Source organism: Nuphar pumila, chromosome 10 (genome assembly GCF_984573655.1).
Source record: "Nuphar pumila chromosome 10, dmNupPumi1.hap1.1, whole genome shotgun sequence".
NCBI classification, from domain to species: Eukaryota; Viridiplantae; Streptophyta; class Magnoliopsida; order Nymphaeales; family Nymphaeaceae; genus Nuphar; species Nuphar pumila.
This window is the reverse complement of record NC_143258.1, coordinates 98,530,393-98,552,604: the sequence shown is the minus strand read 5'-3', so window position 1 is coordinate 98,552,604 and position 22,212 is coordinate 98,530,393. Positions and strand designations below refer to the sequence as shown.

The window sequence follows — 22,212 nt, the reverse complement described above, 5'->3', positions numbered from 1 at the left end:
TGTTAAGAATTGCTTTTTTATTTTTGTTTTAAAATTTACAATCTTTATGTGTTAATTTATTGTTAAATATATAATTATATATATTTAAAATATTTATTTATAATATATATTTTTTAATATATATATATATATATATGAGTCCCCGTGTCCAAATTTTTTGGAATTGTGCCGCACCCGTGTCGCACCCGTACCCGCACCCATGTGACATAGCTCCTAATGGGTTATGTTAGTCTACAGTTAACATATGCAACATTCCCCTAATGGGCTATAACCGACTTATTATTGTTATATATATATAGCCAAGTCCCCGTGTCCAAAATTTTTGAAATTGCGCCGCACCCATGTGACATAGGTTGTTGGTCTGCATATATACATGAGTATTGAACTCAATAAATCTGAAACACATAAATACAGATGCATGAGTGTTAAGCTCGATAAATCTGAATCACAAAAATATTTTTAGATGCATGATCGACAAATCTGAATAACAAAAATTCATTTAGATGCATGATCGACAAATCTGAATAACAAAAATTCATTTAGATGTATGATCGACAAATCTGAATCACAAAAATTCATTTAGATGCATAATCGACAAATCGGAATATATATATATATATATATATGTATATATATATATTTGTATATATGTATATATATATTCAGTATGCATGAGCATGGGGAATCAACAAAAGAGAGATACACATACATACTCATTAAACCCATGACATCGGCAACCATGTATAAGTATTTCTAATGAAATCGGCAACTTCAGAAACACATATGCATGAGTATGAAATCGATGTTAAAATGCATGTAATCAATATATATATATATATATATATATATATATATATATATTCAATCATACCCGATAAGGGTATTCCTGTAATTCTGTCCAATAGGGGCATTGTAGTTTTTTTTCTTTTTTCATTTTTGTTTTTCTTTTACTTTTTTTTTATTTTTTTTGTTTTCTTTTTCCTAAAAATGCATTTAATGCATTCACATTGGGGGTCCCAACCAAGAGTCGTTGGGCCCCCAATGGTCACAATTGTTAAAATGTAAAACTGTACATATATGTATATATAATAATATTATATTATTATATATATATATATATAAATACATTTTTCATTTCTTTCATTTCTGTAATTTTTTTTTGTTTATTTTTATTTTTTGTCTTTATGTCATCTAGTTCAGTTTGAACTAGAATGACTGTTGCTAGTCAAGTCCTGTCCAGACTTGACTAGCAATAGAGTTGTTGGACTGACACAGTCCAACAGCTCTTAATAGAGTTGTTGGACTGTGTCCAACAGCTCTATTGAGTCCTCTTTCAGCTGTGTATATAAATGGGTGCAGCCCCTCTTGTATTTCATTCCAATGCTTCTTAAGCAATTGGTTTTTCATATCAATAAAGAATACATTTTTATTTTTATTTTCTTTCCAGTTATACCCTTTTTAAGGGTTATGCTTTAGTGTCATTCTTGACACTTGCCCTTGTTAATCTAAGCTCGTGTTTCGAAGATCCCCATTTCATTTCATGGTATCAGAGCCGCGGAAGTACTAAATCTTGAGGAAAAGTTGTCTCGGTTTCCGTGCCCGTTTGCAAAAGTGTTCGCCACTTGAAGAGAAATGTTTTATCACTTCATTGGAGAAGATTTCACATCTTGTTGTATTGTTTTTTTTTTCTTTCTTTTTCATTTTCCTTGTTTCTCTTTTATCCCTATTTTTTCTCTCCTTGTAATCGATGGATGACAATGATAAAGTCACCATCATGCCTATGAAACTAAGCGATACGAACTATGTAACATGGGCTTCAATCATGAAGCACCATATATGGGGAAAAGGCTTATGGGGGATTGTGGATGGTTCCGATTCGGAACCTAAGCTATCTCTTACTAAAAAGGAGGGAGATAAAGAGGTCCCTCTATCGGAAGAAGAGAAAATCAAGGCTATTGCCTCATACGAGAAGAAATGGAAAGAATGGAGAATATCTCATGCGAAGATAATGTCATGGCTTATCAATAGCGTTGACATTAAAAAATGCTCAAGTCTTGCCAAATTTGACAGAAAGTGATCTATGTGTTAAGTTCCAGGGCAGTTTTGATTCTTTTTAGAAAAGAATAATTCATTTATTTTTTGTCCACAAGGATGCTTACTGATATTCTATGTTGCAGTTCATGCGCAGATGTACGTTGTTTATCTTTTTCTAAATTTTTCTATTTTTTTTATTCAAGAAAGCATGTAGCTGTAGAAAGTGAAACGATTTTTAATTTAATGAATGTACATGTTTTATTTTTTAGATACTTACATAGATCAAGTTGTTGCATTAATGTTACTTTTACATGTTAATCTCAGATTTTTTTTAGTATTTATTTGAGATTTTTTATTTTCTGTTGGTTGTTGCTTCATCAATAAAGATTTTTTTATTTATTTATAATTTTAGATATTTTTATAGTTTTTTTTTAAGTTTAAAAAGAAAATGTTGAGGCTTACGCTTTACGCCTCGCCTCAGATTTTGGTGGAGCGCCTCGCTACGCCTCAACGCTTTTCACAACACTGGTTAGGACTCTTATTGCGGTTGCGTCAGTTAAAAAATGACTTATTTGTCAATTAAATGTTAAGAATGCATTCTTAAATGGTGAATTAAATGAAGAGTTTTACATGGATCCTCCACCAAAAGTATATATTGGTGAAAATAAAATTCTCAAACTTAAAAAGGCATCATATGGTTTAAAGCAAGCGCCAAAGGCTTGGCATGATAGATTTAGCAATGTAATGACAAGTTTGAATTTTCGCTCATGCTATACTGACACTGCTTTGTTTGTGAAAAGTGCAGGGTCTTCAGTAGTTAATCTACTACTTTATGTTGATGATATGATCATCACTGGAAGTGATGAGCAAGGAATCAATGATATTAAGAAAGTTTAAAAAAAAAAAAAATTGGCATGTCTGACCTTGGTTTCTTAAGATATTTTTTAGGAATTTAAGTAGCGTACTCTCCCCCGAGGTTACATTATCTCTCATATGAAACTTGTTGTTGACATTTGTTCCAAGTCTGGCATCTCCGATGATAAGAAAACAAAAACCCCAGAAGTTATCAATGCAAAGTTAAGGTTGGAAGATGGAACACTCCTCGAGGATCCTACTCCCTACCGCCAACTTGTTGGGTCTTTGACCTACTTATCCATCACTCGGCCAGACATAGCTCATGCAGTTTACTCAGTCAGTCAGTTTCAACATGCACCTACAACTGTGCACATGAGTGCAGTCTTAAGGATAGTCAGATACATAAAAAACACCATAACTAAGGAAGTTTTTCTTTCCTCTTCGTCATCACTTGATTTAATTGCTTATACTAATGCTGATTGAGGAGAAAATCCCAATGATAGAGTCTCAACTACCGGTTTTTGTGTTTTCTTAGGTGACTCTATGATTTCTTGGAGATGCAAGAAGCAGCACAAAGTATCATTGTCTTCAACAAAAGCGGAGTATTGTGCAATGGCCACTACAACCATGGAGCTTGTGTGGCTTAGAAGTCTTCTCAGTGATATGGGCATAGTCATCTCTACTCCTTCGAAGATGTGTTGTGACAACAAAAGCGCAATCTATATCGCAAGCAATCACACCTTCCATGAGCGTACTAAACACATCGAGATGGACTGCCATTACGTTCGTGATGAATACCTAAGAGGAACCATAGCACTGCATTACGTTACATCCGAGTACCAGTTGACGGACTTCTTCACTAAAGCCCTTGCTGCTCCTCGTTTTATGTTCCTTCTTAATAAGCTTTCGGTTATATCCCCGTAAAGCTTGAGGGAGGGTGTTAAAATACATGTAATCAATATATATATATATATATATATATATATATATATATATATATATATATATATATTCAAACATACCCGATAAGGGTATTCCTGTAATTTTGTCCAATAGGGGCATTGTAGTCTTTTTTCTTTTTCTTTTTTGTTTTCTTTTACTTTTTCTTTTTGTTTTTTTTTTGTTTTTTTTCCTAAAAATGCATTTAATGCATTCACATTGGGGTCCCAACCAAGAGTCGTTGGGCCCCCAACGGTCACAATTATGACCGTTGGGAGCCCAACGACACCTTGTTGGGCCTCCCAATGTGGTCTCTCTCTCTTACTTTTCTCCCTTTCTCTCATTCTTCCTTGCCTATAAATAAGTGAGGTATCCCCCTTTGTAAAGGATTGGCTTCTTCAAGCCCTTTCTTGCATTTATAAGAATTTATGTTTGCAAGCCATTGTTGGCTTTTGTGTATGTCCTTTTTTGGACTTGTTCTTTTGCTTTCTACCTGTGAATGTCCATTGTAGGACATTGCTTTTATTTCCGCATATTTCATTACAATTGACATATCTAAATTATATGCATATTTTCATATGCATAAACAATAAGATCGACTAAATCTGAAACACAAGTATATTTTAGATGCATGAACATGAAACTCGACAAACCATAAATTTATATATATATACCAATATTTTCATATTTGCATGAATAGGGAAATTGACATCCATGAAAAATTTATATATATATATATACATATAGCTTTAAAATCATATTTCCCTTTTCCCCCTAAATCTATGCTTGAATCAGTTTATAAAATCCCCTTTCCCGTGCGAATTAAGAAAGAAACCCATACCTTGATTTATAGTATGAAGAACTTAGAAAAATCATAGTATTTTATTTTATTTTTCTTCTCCTTTTCCCTTTTCTTTCTCTTTTTTTTTTCTAAACCCTCTCACACGAGTTTCCTCTCTCTCCCTCACTCTCTCTCTAGAACAGGAGTTCTAGAGAGAGGCTTCTAATCCCCTTTTTATATTTAGTTGATTTGTCTAGAAAGGGGGTGACGTCCCCTCTAGATCTCTCCTTAAAGAGTAGAGTTCTACTAAATGTAGAACTCTACCTCATCTTCTAGATATTTGCTATATTTTATTTTTATTTTTAATTAATTTTCTTAGAGAATATTCTAGGGGGGATGCCCCTTCTAGAAGATCCCAGGTAGAACTCTATCTCATCCTATTTAAAAGTGTTTTTTAAAACTTTAAATTCAAATTAGTTTTAAAATTGCCATGGATGGATATCGGATCTATCCATATCCAAATCCATATGGATCCTAACTTGGACCAGATCTTAGTCAATATGGATACTGGACTGGGTCCAAATCCATATTAGCTTGGATTAAATGGAGCGGATTTAGTCCAATCCAATCTAGAAAAAGTTTAAAAATAGAAGCCGGTCATTTTTTAAAAATACATTTTTTGGGCCAACCGTAATCCGGTCTCGAAAAAACAGGTCGCCTACGCAATCTACATTCCAAGGAGGATCTAACAGTGGTCATACCTGAATTTCGCTTTCAAATTTCGCCTGAATTTCGCTTAAATTTAAAGGTTAAAAACTAAAAATTTCTCAAATTATACTTAGCTCAATTAGCTCATGTCAGTGGGCTTTGGGCCACGCCCAGACCCTGCTGACATCACCTCAATTTAAATCATTTTTCCATGATTTTATCAATTTTAAATATAAATATATAATACACAAATTATATTTTATACTTTAAAAGTCATGGAAAATACGAGATATTACACACACACACACACACACACACACATATATATATATATATAGATATAGATATTAACCTAAAGCAATGGAACATAAATATCATCTCAAGTGAAAACTCTTCAACAATTCTAAATTACTATAATTGAAAACATCAAATAAGAAGACTAAGTTGAACTTTTGAAATTGAAACTTAATGTAGTTGATAGACAAATTTTAAAAGAAAAAGAATGTGAGTGGACAAAAACAAGTATCAGCATCATAAACAGAAATAGATAAAGTTAATGTGGTTCGACTATGTTCATTAAGTGTCCTGGTGTGTCCAAGTGTTGCACCGTGTCAACACAGGATACACATGCTAAGTGATGCGTACACATGACATAGCTTATTTGTAGATGCCAATTTGACTAAGGTCTTTTATATAAAATATGAAAAGCACTTACACATCAATATAATTGACAATATCATTTTTTATCAGGGATTTTTCTTATCATACTTTCCACTCTCTTCCACAGACTTTATAAACTAAGTTGCTGATTTCAGTTCTTCATATTGGGCAGATATGCAATCCAGGTGTCATTTGTTTCATAGCATTCATTGTGGCAATACTTCCAGATATCATGATAGGACATCAGAAAGTGGTAAAACTCGGTCACATAAACCATAGGTTGAACTTATATCACCAAGACAAAACTAAAAGTTTGAATTCAAAGAATTAGACGTACTTCAAGCTCCGAGTAAGACATGGCATCAGCACTTTGACCAACTTCACATCTAACCAAATGAAAAGACCCACCAGCAGCTTCGATAACATCTAGAGCTTCATTGATAAAAAATTTATCAAACAAGTGGCCACTTAAGGATACCTGTTATTTTCCAGAGAGATAATGTCAAAGCTTGTAAAGGAAACTCTTACAAGATAGAAACTATTAGAACAAAATAAGCAAGTAGAAAACACATCACGTACAACGCCACTTTGTTACAAACATTTTATCTATGAAAAAAACTAGGCAAAGAACACAAACAAAAACGATAAACTTATTTTTTCAATTTGCCGGACTTCAATTTACTCAAGAACAGAGAACAATTTCTCACCAGAGTAGCAAACTTCTTCTTGGTAACTCGGTCATTGGAATTATTTTGTGATAAATCACTGCAGTGTGCCCAAAACTGCTATCAGATACATGCACAACTACTAAGCTCAGTAAAACACTATTGACCATCACTTAGTATTAGTTTATCTGAATGAAAAAATCACAATATGCTCTTCATATGGTGCATTTTGGAAGTGAAAAAATCATTTGAGCTATGGCTTAGTCCTTGAGCATGAAGTTTTTTTTTCACCTACCTACTACATCCTCTGTGTTGATGACTACATACAGGTGCATAAAATCAGATTTGGTTTTATATACAAGAGTAGCAAAACCTAAACAAAAATTTCACCAGACCAATCTGTTTACAACCCAATTTTTTTCTGTCGTCCCTGAGAGAAGAAGAATAAAAAGAGAGGGAAGAAGGAAAAGAAGAAAGAGGAGGAGCAGAGACGGTGAGGGGGTCAGCGAATCATACCTTTGTAAAAGTATCTTCAACAAGATACTTTAGTCGATAACACAATAACCTTAAGAATAAATGTGTGAACATACACACCCAAGAACACTTGTGCACAACAAACACAACACACCGAATCACAAATGTGCACTTGCACCCATAAGTTTCATAAACACTAAAGAGGTTGGGCTATAATCCCAAATCCCTTGAGAAAATACAAGAGGAGCTGCCCATATAAATAGGGCTTGGAGGAGGCCTTGGGAGGGGCTCCACATAGTCGTTGGAGCCCCTCCAACGGTCACATTTGTGACCGTTGGAGGGGTCCAACGACTAGTGGGTTGGGCCCCTCCCAATGCATGTACAATGCATTAAATGCAAAAAACAAAAATACAAAAAGAAAAGGAAAAAAGAAAATACAAAAAAACATATTCTTGAAAAAGAATGTGTTAAATTCCTAAACTACCCTTACTATGACTATATATATTTTATATATATAATTGGTAAATACATATACATATATTATATATATGTATATGTATTACCTTATATATATAAAATATATATACGAAATTACAAGTTTGATTACATAATTTAACACCCCCCCTCAAACTTAGGGCAAGATGACCGATAGTTTGCCAAGAAGGAAGTTGAACCGCGGAGCGCACAGGGCTTTAGTAAAGAAATCGGCCAACTGATATTCGGACGTGACATAAGGAAGGTCGATAACTCCTCGGAGATATGCTTCACGAACATAGTGACAGTCCATTTCGATGTGTTTTGTCCGCTCATGAAAGGTGTGGTTCTTTGTAATGTAGATTGCACTTTTGTTGTCGCAGCATAGCTTGGTGGGTCCTTCAATTTTGATCCCCATGTCTTCTAGCAGTTGGTGAATCCAAACAATCTCCATGGTAGTAGTGGCCATGGCACGATATTCAGCTTCAGTTGAGGAGAGCGACACCTTTTGTTGCTTCTTGCATCTCCACGAAATTAGTGAGTCTCCTAAGAACACACAAAAACCAGTGGTGGAGTGACAGTTATTTGGGTCACCTCCCCAATCTGAGTCAGTATAAGCAATCAATTTTAAATCAGAGGAAGAGGACAGAAAAACTCCCTTATTTAGAGTACCCTTTATGTATCTTACGACCCGTAAGATGACACTCATGTGAACGGATGTAGGCGCATGCTGAAATTGACTTGCAGTATGGACTGCATGGGATATATCTGGTCTGGTAATACTCAGATACATCAGGGACCCTACAAGCTGTCTGTAAGGTGTAGGATCCAATAGGGGAACTCCATCATCAATTTTCATCTTTGCTCCTACTACCGCAGGAGTTTCACACAGCTTCTCATCTGTAATACCTGACCTGTCAATGATCTCAGAAGCAAGCTTAGTTTGAGATAAGAAATATCCTCGAAGAGAGTATGCCACTTTAATTCCCAAAAAATAAGTTAAAAAACCCAAGTCAGACATTTCAAATTTATCTTTTAAGATAGATTTTATATTTTTAACCCCGTTAGAATCACTCCCAGTGATGAGCATGTCATCAACATACAGAAGTAAAATAACAATCCCTGCATTGGATTTTCTAACAAATAGAGCAGTGTCAGTAAAACAAGAGAAAAAACCATTCTCAATCATAACAGAGTTAAATCTATCATACCAAGCCTTGGGAGCTTGTTTTAGTCCATAGAGTGCTTTCTGAAGACGAAGCACCTTTCCCTTAGGAGTCTCCATTCCAGGAGGAGCATCCATGTAGACTTCTTCGCTTAAATCGCCATTTAAAAAGGCATTTTTCACATCCATTTGATAGATGTTCCATTTGTTGATAGAGGCAACGGTTATAAGACATCGAACAGTGACCATACGAGCTACAGGAGCAAAAGTTTCTTCATAGTCAATACCATATTCTTGACTATATCCTTTTGCAACCAAGCGAGCTTTATACCTTTCAAGGGATCCATCACTTTTAGTTTTTACTTTGAAAACCCATCTGCACCCTATTGTTTTCTTGCCTTTAGGAAGATTTTGGAATTCCCAGGTTTTGGCTCTTCTCAGAGCCTCAAGTTCATTGTCCATGGCATTAATCCATTCAGGGCATTTATGTGCTTCTTCAAAATTTCTAGGTTCTATATAAGAGTGGATGGCACTAAGGCAGGCTCTATATCTTGGTGAGAAAGAGTCATAGGAAATGAACCTAGAAGGAGGCCTTCTACTTCTCTCAGTTCTACGAGGGATCACTTCATTCTGAGAGGCACTGGAACTGGCATCATTATATCTGTCAAGAGCACTCCTAAAGTTGTTTTGATCTCTATGAGAGTAGGTGATAGGGTCTCTAGGTAATTCAATAGGTTGATGTGACGAAGGAGACAAGGAGATGTTTTCCTCGGTTTCAAGTTCATTTGGGTTATCTTGATCTGACTCATTATCACTAGTATCATCGTCCTTATTCAGTAAATCAAATAAAAAAGAGTAATCCATATTTTCATTATGGGGGTCACAACTTTCAAATCCACTAACATTTTCCAAAAAACTCACGTTCCTGGAAACATACAACTTATCACTTTTGATATCATAACAACGAAACCCCTTTTGGGTTTCAGAATAGCCAAGAAAGGCACAAGGAATGGCCTTTGGAGAAAGTTTGTCATTCTTATCAGTAAGAACAAAACACTTACACCCAAAGACCCTTAACCTGCTATAATCAGGTTCCTTATCATACAGTTTTTCAAAGGGAGAAATTTTGTTTAAATTTTTCGATGGAAGTCGGTTTATGAGATAGACAGAGGTAAGAGCAGCCTCAGCCCAAAGATTTTTTGGAATGTTTTGAGAAATGAGCAAAGTCCTAGTTGTTTCAATGATGTGTCTGTGTTTTCGTTCGGCTAACCCATTTTGTTGAGGGGTTTTTGGACATGATTTTTGGTGAAGAATTCCAAAATTTTCAAGATAACCCTTAAATTCATTTGAGAGGTATTCTCCTCCAGAGTCAGACCTAAAAATTTTTAAAGATCCATTGAATTGATTTGAAATCATCATGTGAAAATTTTTAAAGGTTGAAAAAACTTCATGTTTATGTTTAAGGAAATAGATCCAACAAAACCTAGTATAGTCATCCACAAAGATTACATAATATGAAAAACCTCCTTTAGACATTACCGGAGCCGGTCCCCATACATCGGAATGGACAATTTCAAATGGTTTTGTCGTAAACATGGATCTTTGAGGAAAGGGCAAACATTTCATTTTCCCAAGAATGCATTCATTACACAAAAAGTCACTTTTACAAAGATGTTTAACAAAAGGCAAATACGAGATTTTAACAATATTGGGATGACCCAATCTCTTATGCCATACATGAATGTCTTTGTTTTGGAAGACGTTGCAAAATTGACTCTTGGGAACTTGAAGAAAATCTATGTAGTAGAGGTCTCCTCTTCTAGAGCCTTCCCCAATCAATCTCCCGGACTGGCGATCCTGTATCCAACATTTATTAGAAGAAAATTTTATATCGCAACCATGGTCCGAGAGTTGGGAAACGGAAAGAAGATTTAGGTTAAGGTTTGGGATAAAACGAATTTTTGGAACAAAGAAGTCTTGTTTTTCAAAATTACCTATTCCTTTAATCTCAAGAGATGTACCATCCGCGGTTGATACAAAGGATGGAAAAGCACTTTTAGAAAAATTTGAAAGAGTGCAATAACTAGGGGTCATGTGAAAGGATGCCCCGGAATCTAAAAGCCAAGATGTCTTACCGGGGGAAGAGGATGACATAGCGGCTCCGGAGGTACCTCCCTTGAGAAGAGGTTGTAGGGCTTCCATGATTTGTTGAAGAAAAAGAGACTCACTTGATAAAGGGGGTCGTTCTTCAACTTGAGATGCCATAGCCGTTGCAATCAATTTCTTCCATTTAGGACACAAGGGTTTGATATGTCCGGGTTCTTTACAATGATAGCAAGTTACTTTGCTATAGTCTCTTTTGCCATACCGATCATTTCCTCCTTGACCTTGATTCTTGAAATGAGGAGGTCTATAGGTCCTCATGTTATTTCCCGGTCTTGACACGACATTAGCCATTTCACCATCTTCTTGAGTAGAAGAAGTAACAAGAATGCTAGGGTTATTTTTGCCAATCCCCATACGGGTTTCTTCACCACTTAGCTTGGTGATAACATCTTCGAGTGAGGGGGATGTGAAGGCGGAGAGAAGAGAGGACCGAACTTGTTCAAATTCGGGTCTAAGGCCATTTAAAAAATTGAAGAACCGGTCTTCTTCAAGTTGTTTGTGCCTTAATTCGATAGCCTCACCACTCCATTTAGGTTCAAGAATTGCAAGCTCGTCCCAAATAGAGGATAATTCGGCAAAGTACTCCCGAATGGTCATGTCATTTTGTTGGAGAGTCAAAGCCCTCTTTTGAAGAAAGTACTTGTGGGATAGATCTCTTGAGGTGTACATTTTCTCAAGATATACCCAAGCTTCGGAAGCCCTTTTAAATTTGATGATGTTGGCATTTATCTTGGTCTCAACGGATGAGAAAATCCAAGATAATATCTTGAAGTTCTTCATTTCCCAATCATCATGTTTCTTAGAATACTCTTCAAGGGCCTTTTGTCTTTCATCCCCTTCAAGAATCTTAATATCACCTCCTTCAACAATGGTAATTTTGGGTTCCGGTTCCGGTATGGATCCATAAACGTAACCCCAAAGCCCCTTTCCTTTAATATGGGCTTCCATATTACCGGCCCAAACATGATAGTTTGAGCCATTAAGCTTAAACCCAAGAGAGAAATGGGAGTCTTTTTCGCCCATTAGAGAGGAAAGAATGCAAGAGATAGTATGTACCTTAATTACGTTTTGCGTCTTTCTTGACAAAAGGAGCTCCTAAAATATTGCTCGAAGAAGATGATCCTCTTTGATTTCAAAAAACTTGAAGGCACGCTTCCCGAGGAATGCAAAAGAAGGCGAGTCGCAATTCTTCTTCTTCAACGAGGCTCTGATACCATGTAAAAGTATCTTCAACAAGATACTTTAGTCGATAACACAATAACCTTAAGAATAAATGTGTGAACATACACACCCAAGAACACTTGTGCACAACAAACACAACACACCGAATCACAAATGTGCACTTGCACCCATAAGTTTCATAAACACTAAAGAGGTTGGGCTATAATCCCAAATCCCTTGAGAAAATACAAGAGGAGCTACCCATATAAATAGGGCTTGGAGGAGGCCTTGGGAGGGGCTCCACATAGTCGTTGGAGCCCCTCCAACGGTCACATTTGTGACCGTTGGAGGGGTCCAACGACTAGTGGGTTGGGCCCCTCCCAATGCATGTACAATGCATTAAATGCAAAAAACAAAAATACAAAAAGAAAAGGAAAAAAGAAAATACAAAAAAACATATTCTTGAAAAAGAATGTGTTAAATTCCTAAACTACCCTTACTATGACTATATATATTTTATATATATAATTGGTAAATACATATACATATATTATATATATGTATATGTATTACCTTATATATATAAAATATATATACGAAATTACAAGTTTGATTACATAATTTAACAACCTTCACTTTTCTCCCCTTCTTCGACCACGAGAGAGAGAGTGTTTCGCATCTTTTCCCTTTCTTTCTTTCTTTCTTTTATTTAAGAGAGGAAAAAGACAAAAAACCACTCGGTCTTTTCTCTTTCTTTTATTAAAAACTGGATATGGATCTTAATATGATCCAGATCGACATCATTCATACTTTATGTACACACCTTTTATAAGAATGGCCTTTTATAAGAATGGATATACATATTAGTATGATTCAGATCCATAATACCTGCACTATATAGGAATTTTTCTAGCCTACCACGAGCGAACGGTGCTTTCAGGTTGTTTTTAGTAAATCTGACCATATGGTTTCGGCATGGTTGGTTTTCTAGGAATCAACACTTATCATGTTTTTATGATAAAAAATTTATTTTTTTAAGCCTTGAATATTTATATAAATATTAGACTGTCGATTTTTAAACCCAATAAAATATAGCTGCATATCAAAATCTGACGATCCAAGAGTCGATTGCTATAAAAGCAAACATGTAGCAGTCGAATTTAAGAAAAAACATAAAAAAAAACTTTAAAAAACCCAGCAAGCCAGCGGTGGGCAACTACTGTAAAAACCCACACTTAAAAAAAAAAATATATATATATATATATATATATATATATATATATATATATATATAAATATATATATGTATTGGACCCCGGCCGGGTCGGGTCGGGTCCGAACCCGACCCGGGCCCGTCTTCATTAGGGTTTTTAATAACCCGACTAAGAAAGAGGAATTTAAATCCTCTTCTCGAGCGCCGCGACGACTCCCCCCCCCCTCCACTTGCGATTTCGGGAAGATTAGGGGAAACCCATCGGGGTTTCCCCATTCATCATCCCCCTGAGGACTTTAAAAGCACTGCAGGGGGGCAGGCGAAGGCACACAACCCTTCGCTCCCCTCGCGACGACCCCCACTCCTCCTTCCCTGCGCACGCCACCAGCGTCGTCGTGGGTCTCCTCCCAGGTTAGTACTCCCCCTCTTATCTTCCTCACACACCCCTCTTTGTCACCTCGCTGGGAGGCCGACAGGCGGCTCACAGCCCCTGCCGCGGCCTCCCACCTCCCCTGTGCCCATCGAGGGCCCGACAGGTGGCCTATGGGGCCCCTGTCGTTCCCTTTTTCCCTCTGGGAATTCGCCGGAGTGCCGGCAAGGGACCGAGGCCCCTGCGATACCCCACCCCCCCTCACCCCTGTGGGTGATAGGGAAACCGACGGGAGGTCGGTTGCCCTCCCTGTCACCCCCCCCCCCCGCCCCGGTCTCTCTCTCTGGCAGGGGTTAGTCCCCCTGCCACCTCTCGATCACCGGTAGGCAGGGGCAATGCCCCTGCCGCTTACTGTTTCCCGGCAGGCGGGGGCTCGCCCCGCTGCCTCTAGGGTTTTGGCGCGTAGGGGTAGTGCCCCTGTCGCCTTCCTGTCTCGGCTGGCAGGGGCAATGCCCCTGTCGCCCTTTGTTTCGCTGGGCTGGCAGGGGCTCGCCCCCATGCCGCCTCTTGGCTTCTGGGAGGGCAGGGGATATCCCTCTGCTGCCCCTTGATTCTAGGCACGTAGGGGCTTGTCCCCCTGTCACCCCCGTCCCGAGCTCTCTCCCTCTCTCTATCGGCAGGGGTTGGCCCCCTGCCGCCTCTCGACTGTCGGCAGGGGCTGGCCACTGCCTCCTTGTTGCTGTCGGCAGGGGCTAGCCCCTACCGTCTCTTGGTTGTCGGCAGGGGCTCAGCCCCTGCCACTTCAATGTTGTCGGAAGGGCTGACCCCCCTGCCGCTTTGATGTTGTCGGCAGGGGCTGGCCCCCTGCAGTCTCGTGTTGTCGGCAGGGGCTGGCCCCCCTGCCGCTTTGATGTTATCGGCAGGGGCAGTCCCCCTACCGTCTCGTGATGTCGGCAGGGGCAGGGCCCCCTGCCGCTTCGATGCTGTCGGCAGGGGCTGGCCCTCTGTCGTTCGTGCTGTCGGCAGGGGCTGGCCCCCCTGCCGCTTCGATGCCGTCGGCAGGGGCTCAGCCCCTGTCGCTTCGTTGTTGTCGGCAGGGGATGGCCCCCTGTAATAACCGCAAACTTTATGCAGCATAAAGAAATTATATTTATATATATATATATATAAATATATATATATTTAGTTAATTAACGCGAATTGGGCCTGGGATCCGTTAGCGGATCCAGAAGGAAAATGTGCATATTTGAGTATTTTAGTAATATGATATAAATAAGTAAATAATAATAATATTTTTTTTCTTCAAACCCACTGTTGGACCCAAGTGGATCCAACCCTTGGATCCACTGCTAGCCATGCAACCCGGATCCAAACCGCAATCGGATCCAGCATCGCGGGTAGTGGTTCGGACCCGGATCCGACCCACACCCTGTTAAGAAAATAAAGAGGGGTTAATAGGGGGGGGGCAACCCGATATGGGTTGCCCGATAAAAGTTTGGAGAGGGGAAACCCTCTCCCCTGAGATTACGGGTGTTAGGGTTCAGCCGAACCCTAACACATAAAGAGATGGGAGGTGGGGGGAGCACACCGCAGCCGCCGTGGGGAGAAGGAGCTCCTTCCTTTTCGGGAGGCTACTCACCTACAAAGGAGGGACCCCGAACCCTCTTTCTTCTCTCTCCCTCTCTCACTCTCTTCTACCTCTCTTCCTCCGATCGCAGGCCTGCAACTCGAGAACTTGAAGAGAAGAGCCGACCCCTTTCGGTGGTGGTGCTGTCCGGACCGACTGCCCCTCTCGTGGATGCCGCAACACCCTCGCCGGATAATGGTAGGGTTTCTCTAATTTCTTCTTCAGGTCGATTATGGATTGGGTGGGGGTGGGTTGTCCAAAACCAATTGGGTCGACTAGCAAAGAGGGGGGGGTCCAGATTATAAAAAAAAAAAAGGGATAAATAACATACAATAAAATAATAATAATCATAATAAAATAGATAAAGATAAAGAGGGGACTGTCCGTGTTTCACAGTTTTTGTAAAGGGATGATTTTTGAAGTAGCAGGGGATAAAACTAAATTTAGAGGGGTTGTTTCCAGATTTGTGATGATGCAGGCTGAATTTTTTTTTAGTAATGCTGTATTACAAATTGGGCTTAGAAAGATCTTGTTTAACATATCATATTTTCTTATTCTGAAACCTATATCATGCTTGTACTGATGTATGCTGGCCGATTAGCACAGCTATTGCTTTGTGATTACAAGTTGTCCATATTAAATTCTGACCATCCACTTGATATTCTGGTTATTGCTCAATGTTGATGGTTTAGTCGGTAAAGCTATGCTGAAATATCATAGTTTATGATTTTCTGATGTTGATTATTGTATTCTGTAAAGTTATGTTGAACTTAGCATAGTTTATAATCAGCCCATGTTGATTAAATTATTATGAAAACCTAAGCTAAACATAATATAATTTAGGTGAACAGATGCTATGGTTTCATCCTGTGAAATACAGCATACTTATGCTGGCCGATTAGCACAGCTATTGCTTGGTGATTATCAGTTGTCCATGTTAATTCTGACCAGCCACTTGATATTTTTGTTATTGCTCAATGTTGATGGTTTAGTCTGTAAAGCTATGTTGAACTATCATAGTTATGATTAGCTGAGGTTGAATGTGTTATCCTGTAAAGCTATGCTGAACCATCATAGTTTATGATTGACTGATATTGATTACTTTATTCTGTAAAAGTTATGCTGAATGTAGCATAGTTTACAATCAGCCTATGTTGACTAAATCATTATTTAAACCTATGATTAACATAACATAATTTATGTGGAGAGATGTTAAGGGTTTCATCCTGTAAAATTACAGCATGTTTGTGCTGGCCGATTGACACTCTCATTATGTAAACCCTAATTTGTCTAGGTAAATTCCTGTTAATCTATTTTGTCTATGTATTATGTTGGGATATATGGCATGCTTATGATAAATCATGTTAACTATTGAAGATATGGGTAGTTACCATGGTTGTGGGGAATTTTCATATTGAGACCCTACATGATAATAAATTATGCTGAACATACATAGAAGTTGTTACACATTAAATGTTGATTCAACACATAACTTGATGAACACTGAAATCTTTAGACCTGTACCTTGCCTAATGGGCAAGACAGATTGGACCACCCGATACGGGCTGAGTACCTAATGAAGGTGGGTGGTCTGATTCTAGTATATTGGTAAGGAAATTAAATAATAAATTGTGTGCTTGACTGGTTTAAAGGCACCGGAGCACTGTGGGTGGGTTATGCAATTAAAATGACAAATGACTAAGACTGGTATATACACCTGGGTAGAATGACTAAGGTTGAGAATCCTACTACTATGATAGTAGAAAGAAGTTGGGGAAAGGCCCCATACTTCGGGGAATTAACTAGATGAAAAGATTAACCCACCCAGTTCTTGGGCTTACCTTAGAGAGGGTAAGTGGTACAAAACTCTGGGGACACGTGTTTTGGTTTCGAGCGTAAAGCGACTCGTTGGTCCCAGTCCTCAGAGTTGGGGGACCCAGACTACCAATTTATCCTAGGTGGTAGTTCTTTTGTTCTTCTGCAGAAGTGAGGGATGCATCCTGTTTTGGTTTTGGCCTTTGGGAGTTTCTCTCGGTCACTGGCCGCTCCCTTGGGATTTCAGTCACAGTTAGAATGTTCGGGTAAATAAACCCACCCTGAATAATATACCCCCGGACATTCTCTTCTGTGATGGTTGCCTTGGCCCGTGTGTACCCGCGGGATAAGAAAAGATAAACACTAACTAGAACAGTTAGGTATCACTGTGTGGGAGTCATTAAAGAGACCATTGCTTACTCTTTCATCATGTTTTATATTTAGTGCTTATGATGAAACGACATCCTAATTTGTGTATTTATTAGTTAATTGACTTCATATTATGGATGTTGTTCATGTTAGTGTAAATTCTGCTTTAATTGCTTAATACCTTACTTGCTCCATTGGCGAAGATGCCTAAAATGCTTTTTGTGCTTAAGTATAGCTGTTACATAATTTACCTTTTTATATAGGTCTGTTATTGCTGTTACATCGAATTACTTATGTGTTTATATTTAGACTGAAATTCAACCACGACACCCACATCACACACCTGACACATGATCTACTTGCAAGAATAATTACAGTTTTCCTACTTAGACGTGGTAGTCTAATTCCTATAATTTCTATTATTTTCAGGAGAAGAATAGTTCTATGAGCGATGCGGGATGAGGCGCTGACCGAGACTTGATCCATTTGTTCCCTGGCGGTTCTGCTTACTTTCAGATTGAGATTTTGTTTTGAGACTAAATGTGAAAACTCTGATGTTAGACTTTATTATTATTAAAGTGAAAATAAATGGTGTGGTTTGCTTTTACCTCCCTGTATCGTTCTGAAATGCTTAACCCGAGAATTTTTAGTGGTTTCCGCTTGGAAAAAAAAAAAATTCCTACAAATTTGGGTTAAATTTCGGGGCGTTACAGTTATGGTATCAGAGCCTGGGAACAATAAATCAGAGTTCACGGTCATGCCACATCCTGAGATCGCTCTGTGAGTATATTTTTATCATTCTTACTTTATTAGGCATGATAATTGCATTGTTTTCTATATAAGTATAGATATATACATGTGATGATTTTAGGGACACTACAATTCAAAGATAGTAAAACTGTGTGTATTGAAATGATTATTAGATGTATCGTCGATCCCAAGCTAGTTCGAGCACGGCGAACGAATGGCAGGACCAAAGGGGTTTCGTGATGGAAACTCTCGGTAATCTGGCTCAAACCATGGACACTCAGATGCGCCATCAGGCGGAGTTAGCCGCAGCCATAAGTGAAAGGCATAATACAAACACAATCACCTATGAGAAGTTCTTGAAGTTGAACCCGCCTACCTTCTCAGGCAAGGCTGATCCTGAATTAGCTGAGAGTTGGATTGCCGAGACAGAACGAGCTTTTCGGGTTCTGTCTGTTCCTGATGATAAGCAAACGGACTTCGGCACATACCGCTTGACGGAAGATGCACAGAAATGGTGGGACACAACCCGAACCATCCACTTTGCTGGAGTGGATACTATTCCATGGGAAGATTTAAAACGAACATTTCTCGAGACATATTTCCCCCAGTACGCTCGTGATCAGAAGCATCAGGAGTTCTTGGAGCTTACCCAAGGAAATATGAATTTGGTGGAATACACTACCAAATTTCGGACCTTGGAGCGGTATTGCCCAAATTTGTTCGCGAATGATAAAGCCAGAGCAACTAGGTATGTCCGCGGACTCAAGGACGGATTGCGACCACGAGTGATGATAAATCTTCCATCTACCCTCGCACAAGCCATTGAAGTGGCTACTATGCTGAATGAAGAATGGGAGAGATCAAGGAAGAGTCAAAAAGACACACCGGGGAAACGGGGAGCCGGTCCGCCGCAGCATCACAGTGGCAAGAAGTACCAGCCACCTTACAAGAAGCAAAAGTACAATGGTGGAAATCGTCCTCCGCAGCATCAAGGACAAAATCGGGTGTGCCAGAAGTGCAACCGGTCCCATTATGGACAACCTTGCCCTAGAGACACAGGAGCATGTCTTTACTGTGGAAAGATGGGTCACTATGCCCGTCAGTGCCACAAGAAGATGGCGGATATGCAGAAACGAAATGCCGGGGGAGGACAGCAACACCAACCATCTCAGCCGCAGCAAACACCGCAGCAAAATGCACAGAAGAGGGTGCCGGGACGAGTATATGCCACCACTGCGGAAGAGTTGGAGAAAGGAAATCTGGTACAAGGTACGGTATTTGTCAATGGCTGTGCTGCACTTGTTCTATTTGACTGTGGTGCCACACATTCGTTCATATCCGTAGAATTTGCAAAATTACTTGGTGCACATACTGAATCTCTGAAACATGAATTATATGTGTACAATCCGATAGGATATAATTCGATATGTGTAAACTACATCCCTGATGTCATAATTGTACTTGAAGGGCAGAACTTACCTGCTGACCTAATCTTGCTCGATATGACTGAATATGATGTCATTTTGGGGATGGATTGGTTATATGAACATTATGCCAACGTTCTCTGTCGACAAGGGAAAGTGGTTTCGTCCCGACCAGGATTGCCAAAGGTTGAGTTTCGACTCTCTAGACCTACAGGGAAGGGCCGAATTGTATCGATATTAAAGGTTCAGAAGTATATGCGACAGGGGTGTCGAGCATTCCTAGTAAATGTATTCTCCGGCGAGTCGAAAGTCACACCATTAGAAGAACTTGAAGTGGTTCGTGAATTCCCGGAAGTATTTCCGGATGAGTTGCCTGGACTACCTCCACAGCGTGAGGTGGATTTTCATATCGAGTTGGTGCCTGGGACGGCACCGATTTCGAAAGCGCCTTATCGTATGGCCCCGGTAGAATTGGAGGAGCTGAAGAAACAACTCCAGGAGTTGATGGAGCAAGGTTTCATTAGACCGAGCGTATCACCATGGGGAGCACCAGTTCTTTTTGTGAAAAAGAAAGATGGTTCTATGAGGTTGTGTATAGACTATCGGATGTTGAATCAAGCAACAGTAAAAAATAAGTATCCCCTACCTCGTATTGAAGACTTGTTCGACCAATTGCAAAAGGCTAAAGTGTTTTCAAAAATCGATCTTAGATCTGGTTATCACCAACTCCGGATAAAGGACGATGATATTCCTAAGACAGCCTTTAGAACAAGGTACGGTCACTACGAGTTCGTTGTTATGCCATTCGGACTGACAAATGCTCCTGCAGCATTCATGGACTTGATGAATCGAGTATTCAGAGCATACTTGGATACGTTTGTAATTGTCTTTATTGATGATATACTCATATACTCAGAAAGCATAGAGCAACATCGTGAACATTTGAGGATCGTATTGGGGACTCTCAAGGAACACCAGTTGTTCGCCAAATTCTCCAAGTGCGAATTCTGGCTCGAGAAGGTCATGTTCTTGGGTCATGTCATATCGCGAGACGGAGTCGCTGTAGACCCGGCTAAGGTTGAAGCTGTATTAAATTGGGGTCAACCGAGGAATATCAGTGATATCAGGAGTTTTCTGGGATTAGCAGGCTATTATAGAAGATTCATTCAGGACTTTTCACGAATCGCCATGCCCATGACCAAACTTCTAAGGAAAGGAATCAAGTTCGAATGGACGGATAAGTGTGAGGAGAGTTTCCAAATCTTAAAGAAGAAGCTTACCACCGCACCAGTGTTGGCTTTACCTTCAGGTCATGGTGGTTTTGTGGTCTACTCAGACGCATCAGGTACTGGGTTAGGATGTGTTTTAATGCAGAATGGTAAGGTGATAGCGTACGCCTCTCGCCAATTAAAGATTCATGAGCGAAACTATCCAACTCATGATCTCGAATTGGCAGCCGTAGTGTTCGCTTTGAAAATATGGCGACATTACCTGTATGGGGAACAATTCGAGGTATTTACTGATCACAAGAGTCTCAAGTACCTGTTTTCCCAGAAAGAGTTGAACATGCGACAACGACGATGGTTGGAGTTTATAAAGGATTACGATTTTACCATTTCCTATCACCCAGGAAAGGCAAATGTGGTAGCTGACTCTCTCAGTCGCAAAGCTGGTTGCAGTTTGTCCAGTCTATTGACAAAAGGGTGGAATTTGGTGGAAGAATTCATGGATTGGAAACCGTTTTCAGATGTCGTGGGGAGTATCAAGTTATCTAATTTATCTGCTCATCCGGAGATCCTTACAAAGATTATTGAAGGTCAAAAAGAGGATCCCCAATATGAGAAATTGAAGTCACTAGCCCAACAAGGGAAGTCACATTTCTCACTCAAGGAAGATGGCAGTATTTGGATGAAAAAGCGACTTTGGGTCCCTAGTGATCCCAAGTTGAAGGAAGAACTATTGGGGGAAGCACATAGGTCCAAATACACCATACACCCAGGAGGCACGAAAATGTTTAAAGATTTACAACGTGGGTATTGGTGGAATGGAATGAAGCGTGAGGTCGCAAGTTATGTCTCGAAGTGTTTGACTTGTCAGCAAGTCAAGGTAGAACATCAGAAACCTGGTGGAATGATGCAGCAAATGGAGATTCCACAGTGGAAATGGGAAGAAATCACCATGGACTTCGTGGTGGGTTTGCCCAAAACACGGAAACAACATGACGCTATATGGGTAATAGTGGATCGACTAACCAAATCGGCTCACTTTCTACCCATACGAATAAATCAATCCCTCGAGAGCTTAGCAGACTTATACATCAGAGAGGTTGTTCGACTGCATGGAGTACCAGTTTCTATTATCTCAGATCGAGATCCTCGATTTACTTCTCGGTTTTGGGGTCAGTTGCAACAGGCTTTGGGTATGAAACTAAAGCTGAGTACTGCTTTTCATCCCCAGACTGACGGACAATCAGAGAGGACTATCCAGACACTAGAAGATATGCTGCGAGCATGTATGCTGGATTGGAAAGGTGAGTGGGATAAGCATGTTATTTTAGCCGAA

At 39.5% G+C, this 22,212-nt stretch overlaps 1 protein-coding gene across 2 annotated transcripts in view; it reads right to left on the bottom strand.

The window, feature by feature from the left end:
• LOC149827537 (lysine-ketoglutarate reductase/saccharopine dehydrogenase bifunctional enzyme) overlaps window positions 1–22,212 on the bottom strand; it is a 118,724-nt gene that overhangs the window by 54,687 nt on the left and 41,825 nt on the right. For both annotated transcript variants that reach the window (XR_016434912.1, XM_090019446.1), the window contains exons 12-13: window positions 6,685–6,742; window positions 6,315–6,455 (exon numbers count right to left, since the gene is read on the bottom strand). Coding sequence is in view for 1 of the 2 variants with exons in the window: in XM_090019446.1 (XP_089875572.1) it covers window positions 6,315–6,455; window positions 6,685–6,742 (199 nt within the window). In the remaining variant the exon portion in view is untranslated. The remainder of the gene's footprint in view (window positions 1–6,314; window positions 6,456–6,684; window positions 6,743–22,212) is intronic.